Here is a 22,472-nt window from a genome sequence, read left to right on the forward strand (position 1 = left end):
GTACTTCCGATCACAGCAACATATGACAGCATCCACTCCATCACCATACCTTAGGGTTAGATGTCTGTCCTAAAGATGCTGCAGTGTTCAAGATTATAAAGGTGAAATGCTAACCTTCACAGGATCTGGTGACCCAGAAAAATCTTTATATTTTGAAGGTGAAGGATTAGACTTACAATTGGAAGGTGATATTGAAGAATAGAATATAAATACCACTATCAAATAGGGAAACATAATGGATATCCAGTTTACTGTTTATTTCTTGAAAGGCTTTTAGGAATTTGATTCTGTGCCTTACAATATTAGGGATATCTTAGATTTAAGAAATTGTAGCACAGTGTTATTTATCTCACTCTACAATCTTTTAGACATTTTGTAGTTGCCTGCCTCTTTCTATCATTTCTTCTGTAAATAGTTTGAAAACAGCAAATAGGATTATTGGGCTAGAGGTCTAGGAGTCCATTCTGGAAACTGTTTAACTATTTCTCATAAAGTTAACATTTACCATGGAAGATATTAATCAAAGCCCTAAATATTTATCCTAGGGAAATGAAAACTTAATCCATACAAAAACCTACCCACAGATGTTTAGAGTAACTTCATTTGGAATAACCTCAAACTGGAAAAAAAGTTAAATGTCTTTCAGTGGGTAAATGGATAAACTGTAGTACATGGATAAACAAATTTTAGTACACCCATATAAAGGAATCCTATTCAGCAGTAAAAAGGAATGAGCTATTGATACAAACAACTTTGATGAGAAGAGCTCACTTTAGTGAAAATAGTCAATCTCAGAAGGTTACATATTGTGTGGTTCCATGGATGTAATATTCTTGAAACGACAAGAGAAGGATTAGAGGTTAGATAGTGCACAGTTTGATAAAAGCAGTAAGTTCTAGTTTTCTTCAGCATAGCAAGTGACTGAAGTTCATAATAATCTGTTATACATTTTAAGTACAAATAGGAAAGAAAAGCTCAAAGCCTCCAAACATAAGTTAATGACAAGGAGTGGGGAAACATTAATTACTCTGATCTGAGCAGTATATATTATATACCTTTATTGAAATATCAAAAATTATGTCTTATAAAATTATTGTTAATCACAAAGAAATGCTTTATTTATTTATTTATTTATTTTTTGACACAGTGGATAATGAGACAGAGAGAAAGCTCTTCCTTTTTGCCGTTGGTTCACCCTCCAATGGCTGCTGCGGCCGGCGCATCTTGCTGATCCGAAGCCAGGAGCCAGGTGCTTCTCCTGGTCTCCCATGCGGGTGCAGGGCCCAAGGACTTGGGCCCTCCTCCACTGCCTTCCCGGGCCATAGCAGAGAGCTGGCCTGGAAGAGGGGCAACCGGGACAGAATGCGGTGCCCCGACCGGGACTAGAACCTGGTGTGCCAGCACCACAGGCAGAGGATTAGCCCATTGAGCCACGGCGCCGGCCAGAAATATTTTATGTTTAAGGATATGGAAATATTAACCAACCTGATTTAGCATCAAAGACATATAGAGGGCCGGCGCTCTCACTATCCACTCTTCCTATAAAAAAATAATAATAATAAATAAATAAAGACATATAGAATTATCACAGTGCACCACCCTAAATATGTACAATTAAAATAATTTTTAAATTTCTTAAAAATAAATGTCAGCATTATTATGATATAAAACATATCAGTGATTGCCAGGAGTTAGAGATGTGGGTGTGGTGTGACTATAAAGAAATAATACTGAGGAGTTTCTTTATGATAGTATTACAGTTCTATATACCAAGTTTAATGATGATTCCATGAAATTATGTGTATGATAAAAGTTCTATGGTGCCAGGTACCAAAAGCAAAAAGTCAATTGTAAAAATTAGTATATTAGTTAATGGTGTTGTGCCTCTTTCATTGTCATTGGGTTTGGTAATGAACTATTCCTATATGTAAGATGTTACCATTGGGAAAAACTAGTCAAAGGTACATGGAAATATTCTGTACTAATTTCATAACTTCTTGTGAATCTTAAATTGTTATTTTGGAAAAGTCTCAGAAGGCTGTCACTTGTCTAGCATAATGTCCTCTCATTGACAACATTACTCCATGATGTATAATCCAAGGAAAAGAGTGACAAGATATCTTCAGTCAGCAAATATTGATTAAATATTTCCTTTGTACCTGGCTAAAGGCTGTGTGCTTATACAATTTTGTCTTTAGAAGAATTGTCTACTTTCCCCCGAGTTATATAAATAAAAAGCTTAAGCACTTTCTCTCTTAGAATCTTATTTTTTGTATTATAAATTAAATTTTTTTTTCTACAAATAGCAAAAGGTTTTATGTGTAAAGGTGGATTTACTCGGCCGGCGCCACGGCTCACTAGGCTAATCCTCCGCCTTGCGGCGCCGGCACACCGGGTTCTAGTCCCAGTCGGGGCACCAATCCTGTCCCGGTTGCCCCTCTTCCAGGCCAGCTCTCTGCTGTGGCCCGGGAGTGCAGTGGAGGATGGCCCAAGTCCTTGGGCCCTGCACCCCATGGGAGACCAGGAGAAGCACCTGGCTCCTGGCTTCGGATCAGCGAGATGCGCCGGCCGCAGCGGCCATTGGAGGGTGAACCAACGGCAAAAAGGAAGACCTTTCTCTCTGTCTCTCTCTCTGTCCACTCTGCCTGTAAAAAAAAAAAAAAAAAAAAAAGGTGGATTTACTCATACTCATGGTGGTACGTGTGTGTGTGTGTGTGTGCGTGTGTGAATGAGAGATGTTTGCGTATTTGGTTTACTACTATTTAGTTAACTTTTTTATGCAATAACAGTCTCTTTCTATTCTAAGGTAGTCATTTTTTCATATGTAAACTGACATCATTTTTGACCTTTTTTAAAGAAACTACTTTAAAGCACTGATTGGAGTTACATGTTAATTTGGAAAGGTAGATATTGTTATACCACTGCAGAATTTATAAAGTAACAGAATGCTCTGTGAATTAGGTAATAATAATTAATCATAAATTCACATTTAAAATTTGATTTCTGTGCTACTGCACTTATCTGCACATTAGCAGTTACTGTTAATAATAATAGCTTAGGGGCCAGCATTCTGGCATAGCAGGTTAAGCCTCCACCTGTGATGCCAACATCCCATATGGGCAGTGGTTTGAGTCTCAGCTGTCCCACTTCCTATCCAGCTCCCTGCTAATGTGCCTGGGAAAGCAGCAGAAGATGGCCCAACTGCTTGGGCCCCTGTACCCACATGGGAGACCCAGAAAAAGCCCCTGGTTCTTAGCTTTAACCTGGCCCAGCCCCAGCCATTGTGGCCATTTGAGGAGTGAGCCAACGGATGGAAGATCTCTCCCTCTGTCTCTCCTTGTCTCTGTAACTCTGCCTTTCAATTAAATAGATAAATCTTTAAAATGAAAAAAAGAAAAGAATAGTATCTTCAGAGGAATCTTCAGTGGCAGCGATATTCTAGAGACCTTTGAAAGAAATAAATAATGTCAATTTTTTATTTCATGAAATAGATTTTTCCATTAGTTAAGACTTTGCTTTTTAAGAATACAAATAGTGGCTGGCGCCGTGGCTCAGTAGGCTAATCCTCCGCCTTGTGGCGCCGGCACACCGGGTTCTAGTCCCGGTCGGGGCACCGATCCTGTCCCGGTTGCCCCTCTTCCAGGCCAGCTCTCTGCTGTGGCCTGGGAAGGCAGTGGAGGATGGCCCAAGTGCTTGGGCCCTGCACCCCATGGGAGACCAGGAGAAGCACCTGGCTCCAGCCATCGGATCAGCGCGGTGCGCCGGCCGTAGCGCATCTACTGTGGCGGCCATTGGAGGGTGAACCAACGGCAAAAAGGAAGACCTTTCTCTCTGTCTCCCTCTACTGTCCACTCTGCCTGTCAAAAAAATTAAAAAATAAAATAATAAAAAAATAAAAGAATACAAATAGTGATTCTATTGGAAAATATTTGTTCTGTATGTTAAGATCACAGAATTTTTTTAAAAGATTTATTTATTTACTTATTTAAAAGAGTAACAGAGAGAGAGAGACAAGAGGGATTGATCAATTGATCTTCTGTCCACTGTTTCACTCCCCAAGTGGCTGCAATGGCTGGGGCTGGGCCAGGCTGAAGCCAGGAGCCAGGGGCTTCTTCTGGGTTTCCCATGTGGATGTAGGGGCCCAAGCACTTGGGCCATCTTCTGCTGCTTTCCCAGGCATGTTAGCAGGAAGCTGGATACAAAGTGGGACAGCTGGGACTCAAACCACTGCCCATATGGGATGCTGGCATCACAGGTGGAGAATTTACCTGCTATGCCACAGTGCTAGCCCTGAGATCATGGAATTTTTATGCTCCTAACATTCCTCTTCAATCTTTATATTCAGAAGCGATTGTTGGAAGCAATGGAAGCTTGTAACCACTCCCTCAAAAAGGAAGAGAAGAAAAGAAACCAACATAGTGAGTGCCTAATGTGTTGGTATGATAGAGAAACAGAGTTCACCTACCCCTCTCCATGGCCAGAAAAGTTTCCTGCCATAGAACGATGTTGTGCAAGGTAATGTTGTTTGGTAATTTTTTTTAACAACAGTAAAAGAATGCCCTGACTCCCACACACATGCACACACGTGAATGTTGAATATCTATTTGAAGAATTAATAGACAATTTCATATATATAGCCAGTTGTTAATCAATGAGTTATATCCAGCTTGCCAAGAATCATAGCATCTCTTAACATCTGTTTCTATAAACAGTTTTCTCTGCTTTAATCAGATTCTACTGCTCTCTTTCCTTCTGTTAAAGTTGTTGTGAATTTTTTCTCTTTAGTGTTTCTGCCATGTTTTCCTCTCCCCAAAAGCTCTTTGTCTGCATTTTATTTCCACTGTCCTTGTCTCTGCTCCAAGCATTAGATATACTATGATTTAGTATCTTATTCCTGCTAACTACCCAAGTAGGACAAAGGAAAAAAAATTAAGCCCCTATATTTTCTTACCTCAGATCCATTTCTTCCTTTCTTTTCTTCATTAAAAAGTCCTCGTTTTTTCTCTTTTCTCATTCTCTGTTCAATCTGCCCAGTCAGCAGTTGAGTTAACAAATAAAGCAGACATCTCCCAGTTATGATTTTTCCTCTTGTTAAGGCAAAGTAAAAGATGAAATTGGTATTATGAAATGTTAATTTGGGGGACCAGCATTGTGGCGTAGCAGGTTAAGCCACGGCCTTCAACACTGGCATCCCATATGGGCACCAGTTCCAGTCCCGGCTGCTCCGCTTCCAATCCAGCTCCCTGCTAATTGTGCCTGAGAATGCAGCAGGGGATGGTCCAAGTGCTTGGGCCCCTGCACCTGTGGGAGAGACCTGGAAGAAGTTCCTGACTTCAGAGCAGCCCAGCTCCAGCTTTGGCAGCCATTTGGGGAGTGAACCAGTGGATGACGATGGATCTCTCTGTCTTTCTGTGTTTCTCCCTCTGTAAACTCAGCCTTTCAAATAAATAAATAAATATTTTTAAATATTAATTTTCTTTTTTTAAAAGATTTATTAATCTTTTTATTTGAAAGGAAGAGTTACAGAGAGGCAGAGACAAAGGTAGAGATTGAAAGAGGTCTTGCATCCGCTGATTCACTCCCTAGACGGCCGCAACGGCTGGAACTGTGCTGATCCGAAGCCAGGAGCCAGGAGCTTCTTCTGGATCTCCCACACGGGTGCAGGGGCCCAAGGACCTGGGCCATCTTCTACTGCTTTCCCAGACCATAACAGAGAGCTGGATCTGAAGTAGAGCAGCCAGGACACGAAACGTTTCCCATTTGGGATGCCAGCACTGCAGGCGGCGGCTTTACCCACTACACCACAGCGCTGGCCCCTGAAAATATTAATTTCCTATCCTGGGTCCCAGAACATGAAAAATATAGAGATTTGTTATGCTTTTTCCTTTCCTTGTAAGAGCAGGTATCATGGCATAGTGGGTGAAGCCACCACTTGGTACACTCACATCTCATATCAGTGCCTAGTACAATTCCTGGCTGCTCTGTACTTCCAATCCATCTTCTTGCTAATGTGCCTGGGAGGTAGCAGGTGATTGCCCAGGATCTTGATTCCTTCCAAATATCCATGCGGGAGACCAGGATGAAGTTCCTGGCTACTGGCTCTGGCCTGACTTAACCCAAATACTGTGGATGTTTGGGGAATGAACCAGTGGATGGCAGAACTCTTGTTCTCTGTCTCTGCCTCTCTTTCCCTTTCAAATAAATATATAAATATTTTAGTTTTATTTAAAATTAATGGGGGAAAACTTCTGCTTAGTAGTCTACATGCATGATTGTATCTGGCCCAATAACAGAGGATCTAGCTTTGCCTGCTTTGTGTTTTTCTTAAGAAGCAAGAATGTCTCTTGCAAAATATTCAAAGGAAATTAAAAACCTAATTGATTGTATTGTATGAATTTTAAATGAAATGCCTTTGTTTATTTTCCAGGTACAAAATAATATCATTAGATGCTTGGCGTGTAGACATAAATAAGAACAAAATAACCAAGGTTGATCAGAAAGCATTGTATTTCTGTGGATTTCCTTCTCTGAAACACATCAAACACAATGTCAGTGACTTTTTGGTTCAGAGCTCTTTTACTTTATTAAATGCAAAGTGATTGATTAAAAAGCATTAAAATTAAATTTTTATCATTCTTTTAGTTTTTTTTGAAGAAAAGTGGTGTTCAAGTGTTCCAGCAAAGCAGTCGTGGTGAAAACATGATGTTGGAAATCTTAATGAATACAGACTCAGATGAACTTGTGAGTATTTTATTTATCATTCATTTACTAAAGCTTACTAGGCATAAAACTATTTATAAGTGCTGAAGTATTTACGAAGGAGGTATAACATGCTGTTAACTCCAGAAATTCAAAATCTAAATAAGGATAAACCTAAGAAACACATACACAAATTATATAACAATTTAAGAACTAAATAATTGTGGCACCATAAGCAAAAATTCTTCCTGGAATTTTGAAAATGAAATGAGCCAACAGTGTAGACTTATAGATGAAAATAGTTTAGCTGGACACTAAAAACCCTTTAAGACAAAGGAGAAGAGAAGAAAGGCATTTTACCTGAAAGAAACATGAGATGGGGATTTTAGTTTTTAAAAAATGCAATATGTTATCTTATTCTTTTATGTTTTCTAATATGTCTGAAATATTTCTTAATACTTTTTCTTTTTTTAGAATTAAGTGTGATATATTTTCAGGAGAAGGCATAGATAAACCTGACTGAAGGAGAGGACTTGTGTTGGGAAGTAGTGGAAGATAAGGTTGAAAAAACAGATTGAGGTCAGGTTATGGAGGACCTTGAATACCAGGCTAAGGAGTTTGGACTTATTTTTTACATGACTGTTATCTTGAAATTGGTATTTTCGTGAAGATTAATTTGGTGGCAGTGTATTAAACTAAATTGCACAAAAGATAAATGGAAGATAATGGAAAAGCCTGCAAATTCAGAGATTGTAGCATTAGGCTATCAGAACATAAACTGCGGAAATAGCCATAGATCTAGAGGAACAAGATAAAGTAAAATTAACATATTATTTATGTTCAAATATGGGTAATTAAAAGAGGAACAAAATAGTAAATGTGACTGAAATACCCAGGCTAGTTAGTTAAAGATAATTACATTGTACTGGGCTAGAAAAGGGAAAACAGGAAAGTTGCTGGTTTGGGAAGATTAATGATAAATATAATAGAAATTTAAGGTGGTAATGGGATATTTAACAGGAGGTGCACCTCTTGCCTTTCTCAGCCAATTTTCTACCAGAGATATGAGCCCCAATTCTCTAAATCATTCTTTATATGTAATAAACTAGTGTATCTTTTGTGCATTTAGAATAGTACTAGTTACATACCATCATACATAATTGAGAAAATGGATCATTTTTTGTGTTCTGTGGTTCAGGTGAAAAAAGTTTATAGAGGCTTTTAATAAACCATTAGATACTTAGAGCTAGAGCTTCAATGGAGGTAGGTATATACAAGATAAAATTGAGAACTGGTGAATGGAGCCTTGTGGCTCATTTTCCTAAAGAAAATACACTGAAGTGTGTGTAGTTTCAAAACAATGCTAGTAAAAGTGACACAGTGACAGAAAAGTAAGAAAGAATGATTGCCAAGTAGTATCACAAAAGCATGGAGAAAGGCTGTGTTGCAGGAAAAATAAAAACTAAAATAAGATCTGTGAATTTGCGCTGTAGAGTATCAGTTTTGGCCATTGAGGATTCTGTTCCAGTAAATTGGTGCAAGCAGAAGTCCCAAGACCTAAGGACAAGGCCAGAACTAGGAGAGAGGGAATAATGATAGCAGGTATAAGTGACTGGTCAAGTTTTCTTTGAAAAGAGAACTAGAAACAAATAATAACTGGAAGTAGAGAAGAAGGAAATCATCAAGCAAGATCCATGTAGAAGACAGGAGATAAAGCTAATGGAGGAAAAAGGAGGTCTAAAAGCCACTGAAGAGGAAAAGGCTGTTTGTAAAAACTACACCCCATGTGAAGTAATAAGGGAGTTTTTCCAGGCATAAATAAAGGTTTAACCTCGGAAAGGAGACAACTTTTCAACAAAAACTGAAGAAGAGGGTAGAAGAATGAAATCAGATATAAACATGTAGAATGAAAAGGGAAACTTTTTCTATTGATAACTTGTTTATTTGTCAAAATAGTTTTTGTGTTGTTTTGTAAGTTCACAATAAGAAATGTCTAAATAGCAAAATAAGAAATTACTTAAACGTCTAAAGTAATCCTTAATGTTAAAGAAATGATTGTTAATAATGACTAAGGATAATAAAAAATAAATGAAAATTTGTATTTAAACTTTAGTTTCTACTACCAGATTGTTGTCTGTCTACATGTATAAATTGTATAATACATCTTAAATATAGTTTAAAATTAAAACTTTAAGAAATTTTGTACAGAATATTTGTACAGAATTTTGAAGTTTGTAAAACATTTTGTGTTTATTATTTTCTTTGATCCCCAACAGTGTAAGATAGATATTATTTCTTCTCACAAAAGAAAACCGAGAATTATTTAAGATTGGATGATTTGCCCAAGATTGTTATGACTGAAAAGAGAGAGAACCAAAATTTGGACCTTAGTCTCCTGACTTTCAATCTACTGTTCTTTTTTCCATTATTTTTACCACAAATTAAAATTAAATCATATTTCTTACATTCTGTTTTAAATATCTATTTCTTGAGAAATGATGAGTAGCCCTTTTCTAGACATTTCTTTTTCTCCTCACTTTTCTCAGTTAACATGAGAAAAATAAAGAGGATAAGAGTCTAATTAGTAGAATCTTGAAATTTTACAACTGAATAAAATTTTGTAAAAACAACTACTCCAACTTGATCATTTAACAAATTAAAAAACTTAATTGGAGATTGAAAAATTTTGCCTATGTAAAGTTTTCTCTTGGACCTAAAGCATGAATGAACTTTTCTGCTTTTACTTTAAGAGTATAGAAAATGTAGCTTCATCCGTACTTGGAAAGTCTGTCTTTGTTAATTGGCCTCACCTTGAAGAAGCTAGAGTTGTGGCTGTCTCAGATGGAGAAACTAAGTAAGTAAAATTTAGTTTATCATTTTTAAACTTACATTTATTTGCTATTTTATGGCTTTTATTGATTCATTTTTTCACTGATAAAATTATTCTAAGAACATTTACCACCCGCAGTGAAATAAGTCTTTAATCACACCATTCAAAGTAATGTCAGTATTGAGAGTTTATTGTAAATCCTTTGAGATATTTTAGATATTTTAGATGCATATGTTGTGTTTTACTTTCATTTTTCCTTCTTATCCTCTTAATAGCTTGCAAATTTGTTTTTTTTGTTTTGTTTTGTTTTGTTTTGTTTTGTTTTTTTTAAGATTTCTTTATTTATTTGAAAGGCAGAGAGAGAGAGAGTGAGAGGTGTCTTCCATCCTCTGGTTCACTCTCAAGAGAGTGGGATCTTCCATCTGCTGGTTCATTCCCCAAATGGCCACAGCTGCTGGAGTTGCACCAATCCAAAACCAGGAGCCAGGAGCTTCTTCCAGGTCTCCCACACAGGTGCAGGGGCCCAAGGACCTGGGCCATCTTGTCCTGCTTTCCCAGGCCATAGCAAAGAGCTGGATTGGAAGTGGAGCAGCCAAGACTCGAACCAACGCCCATATGGGATGCAAGCATTGCAGATGGCAGCTTTACCCGCTACACCACAGCACTGTGCCCTGGAAGTTTTATATCCTAATTCTTTCCTTGACAGTTGTTATCATTACATTATTTAGCAAATATGATTCTCTTTTGAGAATAATTGATAGCATATAAGACCTTACCTTTACCAATTAAGTAATAATACTTCAACTAAGTAATAATTTTTTTAAAATACATATTTTACTTTAAGAATAGTTTCTTCACATTTTATTCAAGTTCAGAATCATTTTTTCAAGAATAGTTATTCAAGCTTTTCAATTGTTATTTTTTACCATTATTTTGTTTAAACCTTGTCTTCCTGATTTCTTGTTCTTTTGTTATTTTCCATGTGGCAAGGATTCTAAAGTAATTTTTTTCAGAAAAAATGGGGGGATGTTATGTTTTCTGAGTTACTACATGTCCAAAATATCTTTCTCTCCCCTCACCCGGTTTGTTTTCTTCACACATGAATTTAGAATTTTAGAGGAATAATCCTTTTTGCTTAGCTTGCATACATCTCTTCTTGAATATTGTTGATGAGAAAGAAATCAATGCCAGTTTGATTTTTTTTCCCTTTGTTGGTATCCACTTTTCTGTAGCAATCTTGAGGATTATTTTTTAATCATCAAAATGCTGTTCACCTATTTTCTTGATAAAGTCCAGTTTTATCAGATTTTTTCTTTATGCCTTTGGTATCAGGTCTAAAAATTCACATAGCCATAGGTTCTCATTCATTTTTTGGGAAAAGTTTTATAGTTTACCTCCTTGTACATTAAATCAGTAATCCATTTTTAATTAATTTTTGCATGAATTATGACATTTAAATCAGGTTTCGTATATTTGCCTTGGAGTACTCAGTTTCTCTGGCATCATTTGTTCAAAAGACTTTACATAAATTTTAGAATGTGTCTGAAAAATGTGGAAGGGATTTTGATAGAAATTATATTAAGCCTCTAGACTAATTTGAGGTTTGACATCTCTACTATATTATCTTCTAAACCATGAACACAGTATGTTGCTATTTATTTAAATCTTTTATTTCTTTCATCAGTAATTTTTTTTTGCATCATACAATTCATATACATGTCTTCTAGATTTTTAAATAAGTATTTATTTTTCTTGGAGCAACTATAAATGGTAGTTGTGTTTTAAATATGTTTCCCAAGTTAGGACATAGAAACACAATTTATTTTTATTTGTTGATTTATATCCTACAACCTTGCTGAACTTACTTTCTGGCCTTTTCTTTTTGATGAGTCCTGGAAGTTATTTTATAGAATTCTCAGTTTAATTATTGTTGCTCATAGTGTCATTTAACTTGGTCTTTTATTTCACATATATCCCATAACTTAGAAATTAGATCTAGTGGTTGATTTGATTCAGATGAAACATTTTTGGCAAAAATATGTACTTTGTATTAAACTTACAGTATTTTTTACCTCTTTAATATGCTTGCTTTTTGTTACATGGCTTCTTAAAGAGAAAAATAACTTACTTTTAATTTCCTATTGAAATTCTTATTTATTTATTTATTTATTTGAAAGGTAGAGTTGCAGAGAGGGAAAGGCAGAGGCAGAAAGGGAGAAGACTTCCATCTACTGGTTCACTCCCCGAATGGCCGCAACAGCCAAACCAAAGCCAGAAACCAGGAGCTTCATCCAGGTTTACCACGTGGGTGCAGGGGTCCAAGCACTTGGGCCATCCTCCACCGCCTTCCCAGGCACATTAGCAGGGAGTTGAATGGGAAGTAGAGCAGCTGGGACTCAAACTGGCACCTGGATGCCAGCACTGCAGGTGGTGGCTTAAGCTACGCCACATTATTGGCCCCAATTCTATTGAAATTCTTTGCAAGTCCTTGGTCTATAGTTTATATTACAGTACTTTTTTTTTTTGAAATTTATTTATTTATTTGAAAGGCAGAATTACAGAGAGGCAAAGAGAGAGAGAGGTCTTCCATCCGATGGTTCACTCACCAAATTGCTGAAATGGCCAGAGCTGCGCAGATCTGAAGCCAGGAGCCAGGAGCTTCTTCCAAGTCTCCCAAGCCGGTGCAGGGGCCCAAGGACCCAGGCCATCCTCTACTGCTTTCCCAGGCCACAGCAGAGAGCTGGATTGGAAGTGGAGCAGCCAGGACTTGAACCAGCGCCCATATGGGATGCTGGCACTGCAGGCAGCAGCTTTACCCACAACGCCACAGTGCTGGCCCTGCTTTTTTTTTTTTTTTTTTTTTTTTAAAGATTTTATTTATTTATTTATTTGAGAGGTATAGTTTCAGAGAGAGGGAGAGACAAGGAGAAAGGTCTTCCATCCACTGGTTCGCTCCCCAGGTGGCTGTAGCTGCTGGAACCAATCTGAAAACCAGGAGCCAAGAGCTTCTTCCAGGCCTCCCACACAGGTACAGGGGCCCAGGCACTTGGGCCATCTTCTACTGCTTTCCAGGCCATAGCAGAGAGCTGGTTCAGAAGAGGAACAGCCAGGACATGAACCAGCACCCAAAAGGGATTCTGGAGCCTCCAACAGAGTATTATCCCACTATTCCACAGCACTGGCCCTGTATTACAGTTCTTAAAAGGAGGCTTGCTCATTCTTCCTCTCTCTCTCTCTCTCTCTTTCTCTTTTTGTTACCTCATATAGAAATGTTTTTTTACTTTTAAAAACTCAACACTGCTGTCAAAACTCTGTGTTAAACTATGAGTTTTGGGTTATATAATTTTTATTTTAATTTCTAAGGTTTTACTTGGAAGAACCTCCAGGAACACAGAAACTTTATTTGGGAAGAACTGCCCCACCATCTAAAGTGGTCCATCTTGGGGATAAAGAACAGTCTAACTGGGCAAAAGAAGTACAAGGAATTTCAGAACAGTGAGTATCATGAAAAGTATTTAATGTCATAGAACTAGCATCTATTTTAATGTATTCGTCCTCTAATTTTCAATTTACCACAGTGCTTACTCTGCATATTGACTGCATGTCCATCCCATATTCTAAATATAATAATGAGTTCTAGTTTAAAATAGTGTCTAGTTACCAGAAGTTTCAACTTATCCAGTTGGTTGTTGGTTTTTTTGGTTTTTTTTGTTTTTTTGTTTTGTTTTGTTTTTTGACAGGCAGAGTGGATAGTGAGAGAGAGAGAGACAGAAAGGTCTTCCTTTATGCCGTTGGTTCACCCTCCAATGGCCGCTGCGGCCAGCGTATCGCGCTGATCTGAAGCTTGGAGCCAGGTGCTTCTCCTGGTCTCCCATGCGGGTGCAGGGCCCAAGCACTTGGGCCATCCTCCACTGCCTTCCTGGGCCATAGCAGAGAGCTGGCCTGGAAGAGGGGCAACCGGGATAGAATCCGGCGCCCCAACCAGGACTAGAACCCGGTGTGCTGGCGCCGCGAGGCTGAGGATTAGCCTGTTGAGCCATGGCGCCAGCCTTGCTTTGTTTTTAAGATTGATTTTATCATTTTTTTTAAAATTAAACTTTTATTTAATGAATATAAATTCCAAAGTACAGCTCATGGGTTACAATGGCTTCCCCCTCCCAAAACTTCCCTCCCACCCACAACCCTCCCCTTTCCCGCTCCCTCTCCCCTTCCAATCACATCATGATTCGTTTTCAATTCTCTTTATATACAAAAAATCAGTTTAGTATATATTAGGTAACGATTTCAACAGTTTGCCCCCATATAGCAACACAAAGTGAAAAAAAAATACTGTTGGAGTACTAGTTATAGCATTAAATAAGAGTGTACAGCACATTAAAGACAGAGATCCTACATAATATTTTTTTAAAAATTAATTAATTTTCTATGCCATTTCCAATTTAACACCAGGTTTTTTTTTTTTTTCCTTTCCAATTATCTTTATATACAGAAGATGGATTCAGTATATAGTTAGTAAAGATCTCATCAGTTTGTACCCACGCAGAAACACAAAGTGTAAAAATACTGTTTCAGTACTAGTTATAGCATCACTGCACATTAGACAACACATTAAGGACAGTTCCCACATGGGATGTAAGTACACAGTGACTTCTGTTGCTGACTTAACAATAAAAAAACCATCTGCACATTAATGTTTATTGCAGCTCAATTCACAATAGCTAAGACCTGGAACCAACCCAAATGCCCATCAGCAGTAGACTGGATAAAGAAATTATGGGACATGTACTCCATAGAATACTATACAGCAGTAAGGAACAATGAAACCCAGTCATTTGCAACAAGATGGAGGAATCTGGAAAACATCATGCTGAGTGAATTAAGCCAGTCCCAAAGAGACAAATATCATTTGTTTTCCCTGATCGGCGACAACTGAGCACCAAAGGGGAAACCTGTTGAAGTGAAATGGACACTATAAGAAACAATGACCTGATCAGCTCTTGTCCTGACTTTAGATGTACAATGTAATACTTTATCCTTTTTAGTAGTTGTTGTTGTTGTTGTTGTTCTAGTACTAGTGGTTGAACTCTGTAATTAATACACAATTATTCTTAGGTGTTTAAATTTTAACTGAAAAGTGATCCCTGTTAAATTTCAGAGTGGAAAAAGAGAGGGAGGAGATGTACAATTTGGGACATGCACAATCAGACTTGCCCCAAATGATGGAGTTAGAAATGTACCAGGGGATTCCAATACAATCCCATCAAGGTGGCATGTACCAATGCCATCTCACTAGTCCAAGTGATCAATTTCAGTTCACATTCGATGGCTCGGATAGGTCTAAGAATCAAAGGGATCACACAAACAAGACAAGTGTCTGCTAATACTAACTGATAGATTTTATCATTTTTTAAAAGTTACAAACAGAGGGAGAGAGAGAGATCTTTCATCCACTGGATCATTTCCTAAATGGCTGCAATGGCCAGGGCTGGGCCAGGCAGAAGCCAGGGGTTTCATCCGGGTCTCAGTGCTTAGGCCATCTTCCACTACTTTTCCCAGGCCAGTAGCAGGGAGCTGGATCAGAAGTAGAGCAGCTGGGACATGAATTGGTGGTACCCACATAGGGTGCCGTTGAGGTAGATGGCAGCTTTACCTGCTATGCCACATTACCAGCCCCAACCTTGTCCAGTTTGTCACTAAAATAATTCATGAAGTGCAGAAAAAAAAAAAAATAGAATGACATGATCACTTAATATTATTAAGAATAACATTTAGTATGTTACTTAAACTTCAAAGTTATTTTTATTAAGCATAAGGCCATTGAATTTCTTGGCTACATGTAAGTAATGAAAAAATATGGAAGACCTTTTGTTCCTCATCCTCTCCCCTTGCCTACTCCCCTTGGGTCTCCTCTACCCAACTCTGTATACCTCTGAGTATAGAAACGAACAGGGTAAACATCCAACAACCACACTAAGGACGGGACCTCATTAGAAGCTAATTATGAAGGTCACCAGAGTGCTTTGTATCCTGTGATCACACCCTAACAGTACCTGTCCTTCTTTATCCAAATACCAAAACAGAAAAATAGAGACCAGTAGTGGTACATAAAATGGTGGTATAAATGTATAGCCACCAGCCCCTCTGTTTAAACTGTAATCACATGCACTGATACGCTTTTGAAGAATTCAGAGAGACTCTTCTATAATTTTGGAACTAATACAAGGCCATAATATTCTTTTTCAAAGATGATAAAACAGGAAAAATGTATAAAGACCATGAAAAACCATCCAGCATAGAAGATAAACATAGCTCCCAAGAGATGGAGGTACAATGTATTTTTGCCTTTCAATAATATAAATAAGATTTTCCTTTCATAACTCACATAATTCTGAATTTTCTTTTATGCCATATAAATAAAATCACACTAATGGTGCAGGCATTTGGCCCAGTTTGTTTTTGTCACCAGTTTATTCTCATTTCTTGACTAGTACCCTAGGCACTCAGTAATTTTTGTTGAATGAAAGTTGTTTTAGTCAAGATTCTTGATTGAAAAAAATAAACTTGAAAGTGATTCAGAGAAAGGAATAGCAGCAAATATTGAAAAAGATGAAGTAACAAAGGAAAAGGGTTCAAGTCCCAGCTCCCTGCTCATGCAAACCCTGGGAAGCAGAGATGATTGCTCAAGTGCTTGCATTCCAGCTCTCTGGGTTAGGTTCCTAACTCCCAGATTCAGCCTGGCCCAGCCCTGGCCTTTGCAGACATTTGGGAAATGACCCTGATGATGGAAGCTCATCAAACAATTAAAAAAAAAAATATATATATATATATATGTATGTATATATATGTGTATAAATGACTATGAAAATATGATGTTATATAATTGTGCGTATAATAGAGTATACTGTATATATGATTCTCATTTGTTTGAAGCAAATTAAAAATATAAGTTCACTAGTCATCTGGGCATACTGAAATCAGTGAACTAAAAGATCAGGCTGAGGGCTACTCTTAGGAAATAGTACAAAAGCACAAAGAGTTGAAAAAAAGTGTAGCCAGAATTTGGGACAGACATTTAGCATAGCCATTAAGATGTCCACATGTCATATCCGAGTACAGGTTTAATTCCTGGCTCAATTTCCTGATTCCAGCTTCCTGCTAGTACAGATTCTGAGAGGCAGCCATGATGCTCAAGTAACTGAGTTCTTTGCTCACATGTGGAAGACCCAGATTGAGTTCTTGGCTCCTGGATTTAACCTGTCCCATCCCCAGCCATTTCAGGCATTTGAAGAGTGAACCAGCTGATGGGAACTCTGTCTGTGTCTCTCTCTGCCTCTCGAATAAATAATTTTTTTAAGAAATATTGTCAGATACCTCATATCTATCTAATAGGATTTCTACAAAGCAAAAACAGAAAAGAAATAAGATCATATCCCCTAGATGAAGGGATTGGCTGACATCATTTTCAAAGTCCAGATCCAAAATATTTTAGGCTTTGCAGACTTCTCATTACCTGTCACAACTATTCAGCTCTGCCATTATAGCACAAAAGTAGCCATAAACAGTAAGTAAAAGGTGACTTTTTTCAATAAAATTTAAAAGAAAGCAGAGTGGGCCTTTAAACTAGTGGTTAAAATGCCTGAATCCCCTAGGAGTACCTGTATTTGATTCCCAGCCCCAGCTCATGACTTCAGCTTCCTGCCAATGCAGACCCTGGGAGGCAACTGTGTTGGCTCTACTTACTGGATTCCTACCACTCACATGGGAGGACCTGGATTGCATTCTCAGCTCCCAGCTTCAGCCTGGGCCAACCCTGGCCATTGCTAACATTTGAGGAATAAACTAAGAGATGGGAACTCACTCTTGTCTCTCTGCCTGACAAACACATGAAAATAAGTAAATAAAAGAACTGGAGGCAGTCTGTATTTGGCCCCAGGCCGTAGTTTGCAGCTCCCTGCTTGAGATTGAAAAGGCCCATCAAAAGGGCCTAATCTGATTAGCTTGCTATCTCTGTGGATTTGCCTATTCTGATATTTCATATAAATAGAATCATACAACATGAACTTTTACATCTGGGCTCTTTCACTTAGCATGTATTTGAATTTCATATACACTGTATTATATGTCAGTGCTTCTTCCTTTTCATAGCTCCACAGTATTCTATTGTGTGGATATACCATCTTTTGTTGTCTATTCACCAACTAGTTGCCATTGAGTTGAGGGCTTTTTACTAAAGAGCTTTGGGGCTCTTTACTAATAGTGTTGCTATATAAACATTTACATATCAGTATTTGTTTGCATGCCTGTTTTCAATTTTTGGGGTAGGAGGTAAATATCTAGAAATAGAATTGCTGGGTCATATGGCATCTCTATGTTTATCCTTTTTGAAGAACTACCAGACTATTTTTCATAATGGTTGCACGGTTTGACATTCCAACCAGCAATATACAGTGTTCCAATTTCTCCACATCATACACCACATTTGTTGTCTCTTCCTCCCTACCACCACCTGCCACTTTTTATAATTATAGCCATCTTGATGGCTGTGAAACACAGGAGTTTCTTACAGCTTTGTGAGTTCTCAGTGGGGGAAGTCTCCACAGATTTTTTTTTTTTTTTTTTTTTTTTTGACAGGCAGAGTGGACAGTGAGAGAGACAGAGAGAAAGGTCTTCCTTTGCTGTTGGTTCACCCTCCAATGGCCGCCGTGGCCAGCGCACCGCGCTGATCCGAAGCCAGGAGCCAGGTGCTTATCCTGGTCTCCCATGCGGGCGCAGGGCCCAAGCACTTGGGCCATCCTCCACTGCACTCCTGGGCCATAGCAGAGAGAGCTGGCCTGCAAGAGGGGCAAGCAGGACAGAATCCGGTACCCCGACCAGTACTAGAACCTGGTGTGCCGGCACCGCTAGGCGGAGGATTAGCCTGTTGAGCCACGGCGCCGGCCAATCTCCACAGATTTTTAAAGTAAATAACGTAAAAAGTCTTAAGTGTGGTACCTACAACTACCAGCATTATTTATTTGAAGTTTATCTAAGCATTTAATTTTTAGTTCATAGTCTGCAGGATGATTTTCACCCTAGAATAAAAACATATACATATTTATATTTCTTTGTTTTCATTCTTCTTTTAGCTACTTGAGAAGAAAAGGAATAATAATAAATGAAACATCTGCAGTTGTGTATGCTCAGTTACTCACGGGTCGTAAATATCAAATAAATCAAAATGGTGAAGTTCGTCTAGAAAAACAATGGTCAAAACAAGTTCTTCCTTTTGTTTATCAAACTATTGTCAAGGTAAGGCTGCATCAATTTGAGTCTCAATTCTATATTTTTTTAAAGATTTATATATTTATTAGAGAGGTAGTTACAGAGAGAGGGAGAGACAGAAAGAAAGGTCGTCCATCTGCTGGTTTACTCCACAAGTCTCCACAACAGTGGAGCTGAGCTGATCTGAAGCCAGGAGCCAGGAGCTTCTTCCAGGTCTCCCATGTGGATGCAGGGACCCAGGCTCCTAGGCCATCTTCTACTGCTTTCGCAGGCCATCAGCAGGGAGCTGGCTCAGAAGTGGAGAAGCTGGGACTTGATTTGAGATGCTGGTGCCACAAGTGGATGCTTAAACTACTATGCCACAGCGCCAACCCCTCAGTTCTATCTTAGTGTATATTATTACATATTACATTGGGAAAAGACTACCATGAATATTTATTTATAAATAAAAAACGAATTTAGCAGTGCTTTTGAAATACCTTAGTATTTTTTTGAAAATACTACATAGTTTTTGAAGTACCTTAGCCTTTATAAAGTATATTACATGCTCAAATACTCACTATATATACATTTAGAAAACTTGTCTAATTTTTTAAGGACTTAACCTCTAAAAAAAAAGTATTAACTTATACTCTTACATTTTTAATTTTTATCCTTCAGAAATGTTTGCCTTAAGTGAACTAATAAACGTGAAGCCATTCTCTTTTGTGTTTATAATTTCAGATTTGGCAAGGAGACAAAAGTACACTAATCCTCCCCTTATCTGAGGCCTTGCTCTCAGTTACTCATGCTTAACTGCAGCCTAGAAATATTAAAAGGAAAATGCCAGAAGTAAACAATTAATGTGTTGTAAATTGTGCACCATTCTGAGTAGTGTGGTAAAGTCTTATGCCATACTGCCCGGGATGAGAATCATGCCTCTGTCTAGTGTATCCATGCTTGCACATTGTAACTTAATGACCATCTCATTACTCAGATTTACCGTCATGGTTTTGCTGTGCTTGTTTTCAACTAACTTTTATTTTACATAGTAATGGTCCCCAAAGGGTAAGAATAATGATGCTGGCAATTCAGATAGAGCAAAGATAAGCTGTGACATGCTTCTTTTAAGTTAAAAAAGTGAAAATTCTCAACCTAATAAAGAAATGTTTAAAAATCATATCCTGAAGTTGCTAAGATCCACTGCAAGAACAAATCTGCACTCTGAAATTGTGCAGAAGGGAAAAGAAATCCATGCTAGTTTTGCTGCTGTACTTCAAACTGCAGAAGTTACAGCCACAGGCTTGATAAGTATTTATTCATATCATTATATAGGCATTATTATATCATTTCACATCTCACATCTTACACCATCTCCCTGATTATATCATCTCACATCTCAAATTATTATATCATCTCACATCATTACCAAAAGGATGATTATAGGACAGAAAGAGAAGGACCATGTTCATATTTCAGTATATCATTAACATTGTTTTTAATTGTCATTAATCTCTTATTGTGCCTTATTTATAAATTAAACTTTATCATGGGTTTGAATGTATAGGAAAATGTATAGGAAAAATGTAGTGTGCGTACATATATATATATATATATATATATAGTTCAGTACTAAGCTCAGCTTCAGGCATCCATGGCCAGGGCCTTGGGAGTGTTCTTAGAACACTGTGTGTTGTGATCCTGTGATTTGTGGGTACCATATAGTTGAAGTGACTAGAGCACAGACTGCCAGAGTGCCTTTTTAGCTTTGTAGCCTTAGACAAGAGTCACTGCCCTTCTCTGCCCTCATTTCTTCATCTGTAAAGGGAAGCTGATAATGGGCTCTGCCATAGGGGATTGTCTTGAGAATTAAATGAATTACATAAATGTGTGAAGTACCTAGAAGAGTGTCTGACATATAACCAGTTAATAAATTTTATTTGCTGGTATTATTGTGTGGAAAATATTTACACTTAACTTTTTCAGACAACATAGACATAACAACCATAGGAGAAAAAACTACAATTTATAGATATTTTGACTATGATGATTTACTTTTCTATTTCATTTTACGCAGGACATCCGAGCTTTTGACTCCCGTTTCTCCAGTATCAAAACATTGGATGATTTGTTTCCTCCTAGAAGTATGGTCTTTATGCTGGGAACCCCCTATTATGGCTGCACTGGAGAAGTTAGTTTCTGTTGTTACTACTAATTAATTTTTTTCTGGTTTCAAATTAATATAATTATTTAACTTTTCTTCATTTAGGTGCAAAATAAAATATAATATTGAAAGAAAAAAGTAAGAAAAAAAAACTCATTCATGCAACTTACAGGGACGATATTTGATTATATGAGGATATTTCAAAAAGTTTGTGAAAATGTGTATTGTAAAAAAAAATTCATGAAGTTCTATTTTTTTAGCCAAAATTATTTTTTTAGTTCTACCTTTTCATGAACTTTTTGAAGCTCCCTTATATATCTTTTTTTTTTTTTTTTTTTTTTTTGGACAGGCAGAGTGGACAATGACAGAGAGAGACAGAGAGAAAGGTCTTCCTTTTTGCCATTGATTCACCCTCCAGTGGCCGTGATCCGAAGCCACGAGCCAGGTGCTTCTCCTGGTCTCCCATGCGGGCACAGGGCCCAAGGACTTGGGCCATCTTCCACTGCACTCCTGGGTCATAGCAGAGAGCTGGCCTGGAAGAAGGGCAACCGGGATAGAATCCGGCGCCCCAACCAGGACTAGAACCTGGTGTGCTGGCGGCGCAGGCGGAGGATTAGCCTATTGACCCGCGGTGTTGGCCCCCTTATATATCTTTATTCTTGAGATTAGGGTCAAGCAGTGAAAAAGAAATTCAAATCCTGATATCTTTTTTAATAAGTTTTACTGTTGTAGTATAGCTAAAGCAATTCTGAAACTAGTTTATATTACAGAACTAAAATAAATTGCAACTGTCTTGATGTTTTGAGGAACTCCCATTCCCATATGGAAAAGATACATACAGATATGGAATGGGGGAAACAAAGAACCTGTGAGGACAAATTTGAAAGTATTAGTGGAAACTCATGATTTGTAAAATACATATGTATATAGATAGATACAGGTATACGTGTGTGTGTATACATACAAAGGACTTCATAGAGTTTATGAAAAACTCAAAAGATAAGTGTATTTTGGTGCAGAAAAATATTGGAAATCCGTTCATTATTTTTTCATATGATACATTTTCTGCAAACTTTTTGAAGACCACTCATATGTGTGCATATATATCTATGTATGCAAGTATTTTCTAATTCTATTTTCTCAAAAGAGGAAGAAGCAAAGATACCCTAGTAGCAGTGAACACATATGACACATGTGACCAGAGATCTCAATCTCTAGTACCATGCCCTGCTAAGAGGAACAGAGTTCCTTGGAGAATGATGGAAATTTATGATGTAAACACAGGAATTTGGTTAAAGGGGCTCCCTCACTGGCTAGATTTCGGGTAATTTTAAGTACCAAAATAAGTAAGTTCAGTGATGAATTGTAAACCACTGAGAGAAAATAGGAATCCATAATTCCATAGTGATTAAAAAGATAAATAAATAAGGAAGGAGGCCTCTTATTTATAGTGTAAATGTTTAGAGAGGTCTGGAGTTAGAAAACCATTTGCAACCACGTTGATAAAGACTGAATCAGATAAGAATCATCATTGGAGTT

General features: G+C 37.7%; 1 protein-coding gene across 8 annotated transcripts in view; it reads left to right on the forward strand.

Annotated features, from left to right (window-relative positions):
- XRN1 (5'-3' exoribonuclease 1) overlaps positions 1 to 22,472 on the forward strand; it is a 117,887-nt gene that overhangs the window by 39,367 nt on the left and 56,048 nt on the right. For all 8 annotated transcript variants that reach the window (XM_062213754.1, XM_062213781.1, XM_062213763.1 and 5 more), the window contains exons 16-22: positions 4,346 to 4,515; positions 6,428 to 6,548; positions 6,643 to 6,741; positions 9,450 to 9,553; positions 12,893 to 13,024; positions 18,655 to 18,817; positions 20,847 to 20,960. In XM_062213754.1, the coding sequence (XP_062069738.1) occupies positions 4,346 to 4,515; positions 6,428 to 6,548; positions 6,643 to 6,741; positions 9,450 to 9,553; positions 12,893 to 13,024; positions 18,655 to 18,817; positions 20,847 to 20,960 (903 nt within the window). The remainder of the gene's footprint in view (positions 1 to 4,345; positions 4,516 to 6,427; positions 6,549 to 6,642; positions 6,742 to 9,449; positions 9,554 to 12,892; positions 13,025 to 18,654; positions 18,818 to 20,846; positions 20,961 to 22,472) is intronic.

Source organism: Lepus europaeus, chromosome 2 (assembly GCF_033115175.1).
Source record: "Lepus europaeus isolate LE1 chromosome 2, mLepTim1.pri, whole genome shotgun sequence".
Classification (NCBI taxonomy): domain Eukaryota; kingdom Metazoa; phylum Chordata; class Mammalia; order Lagomorpha; family Leporidae; genus Lepus; species Lepus europaeus.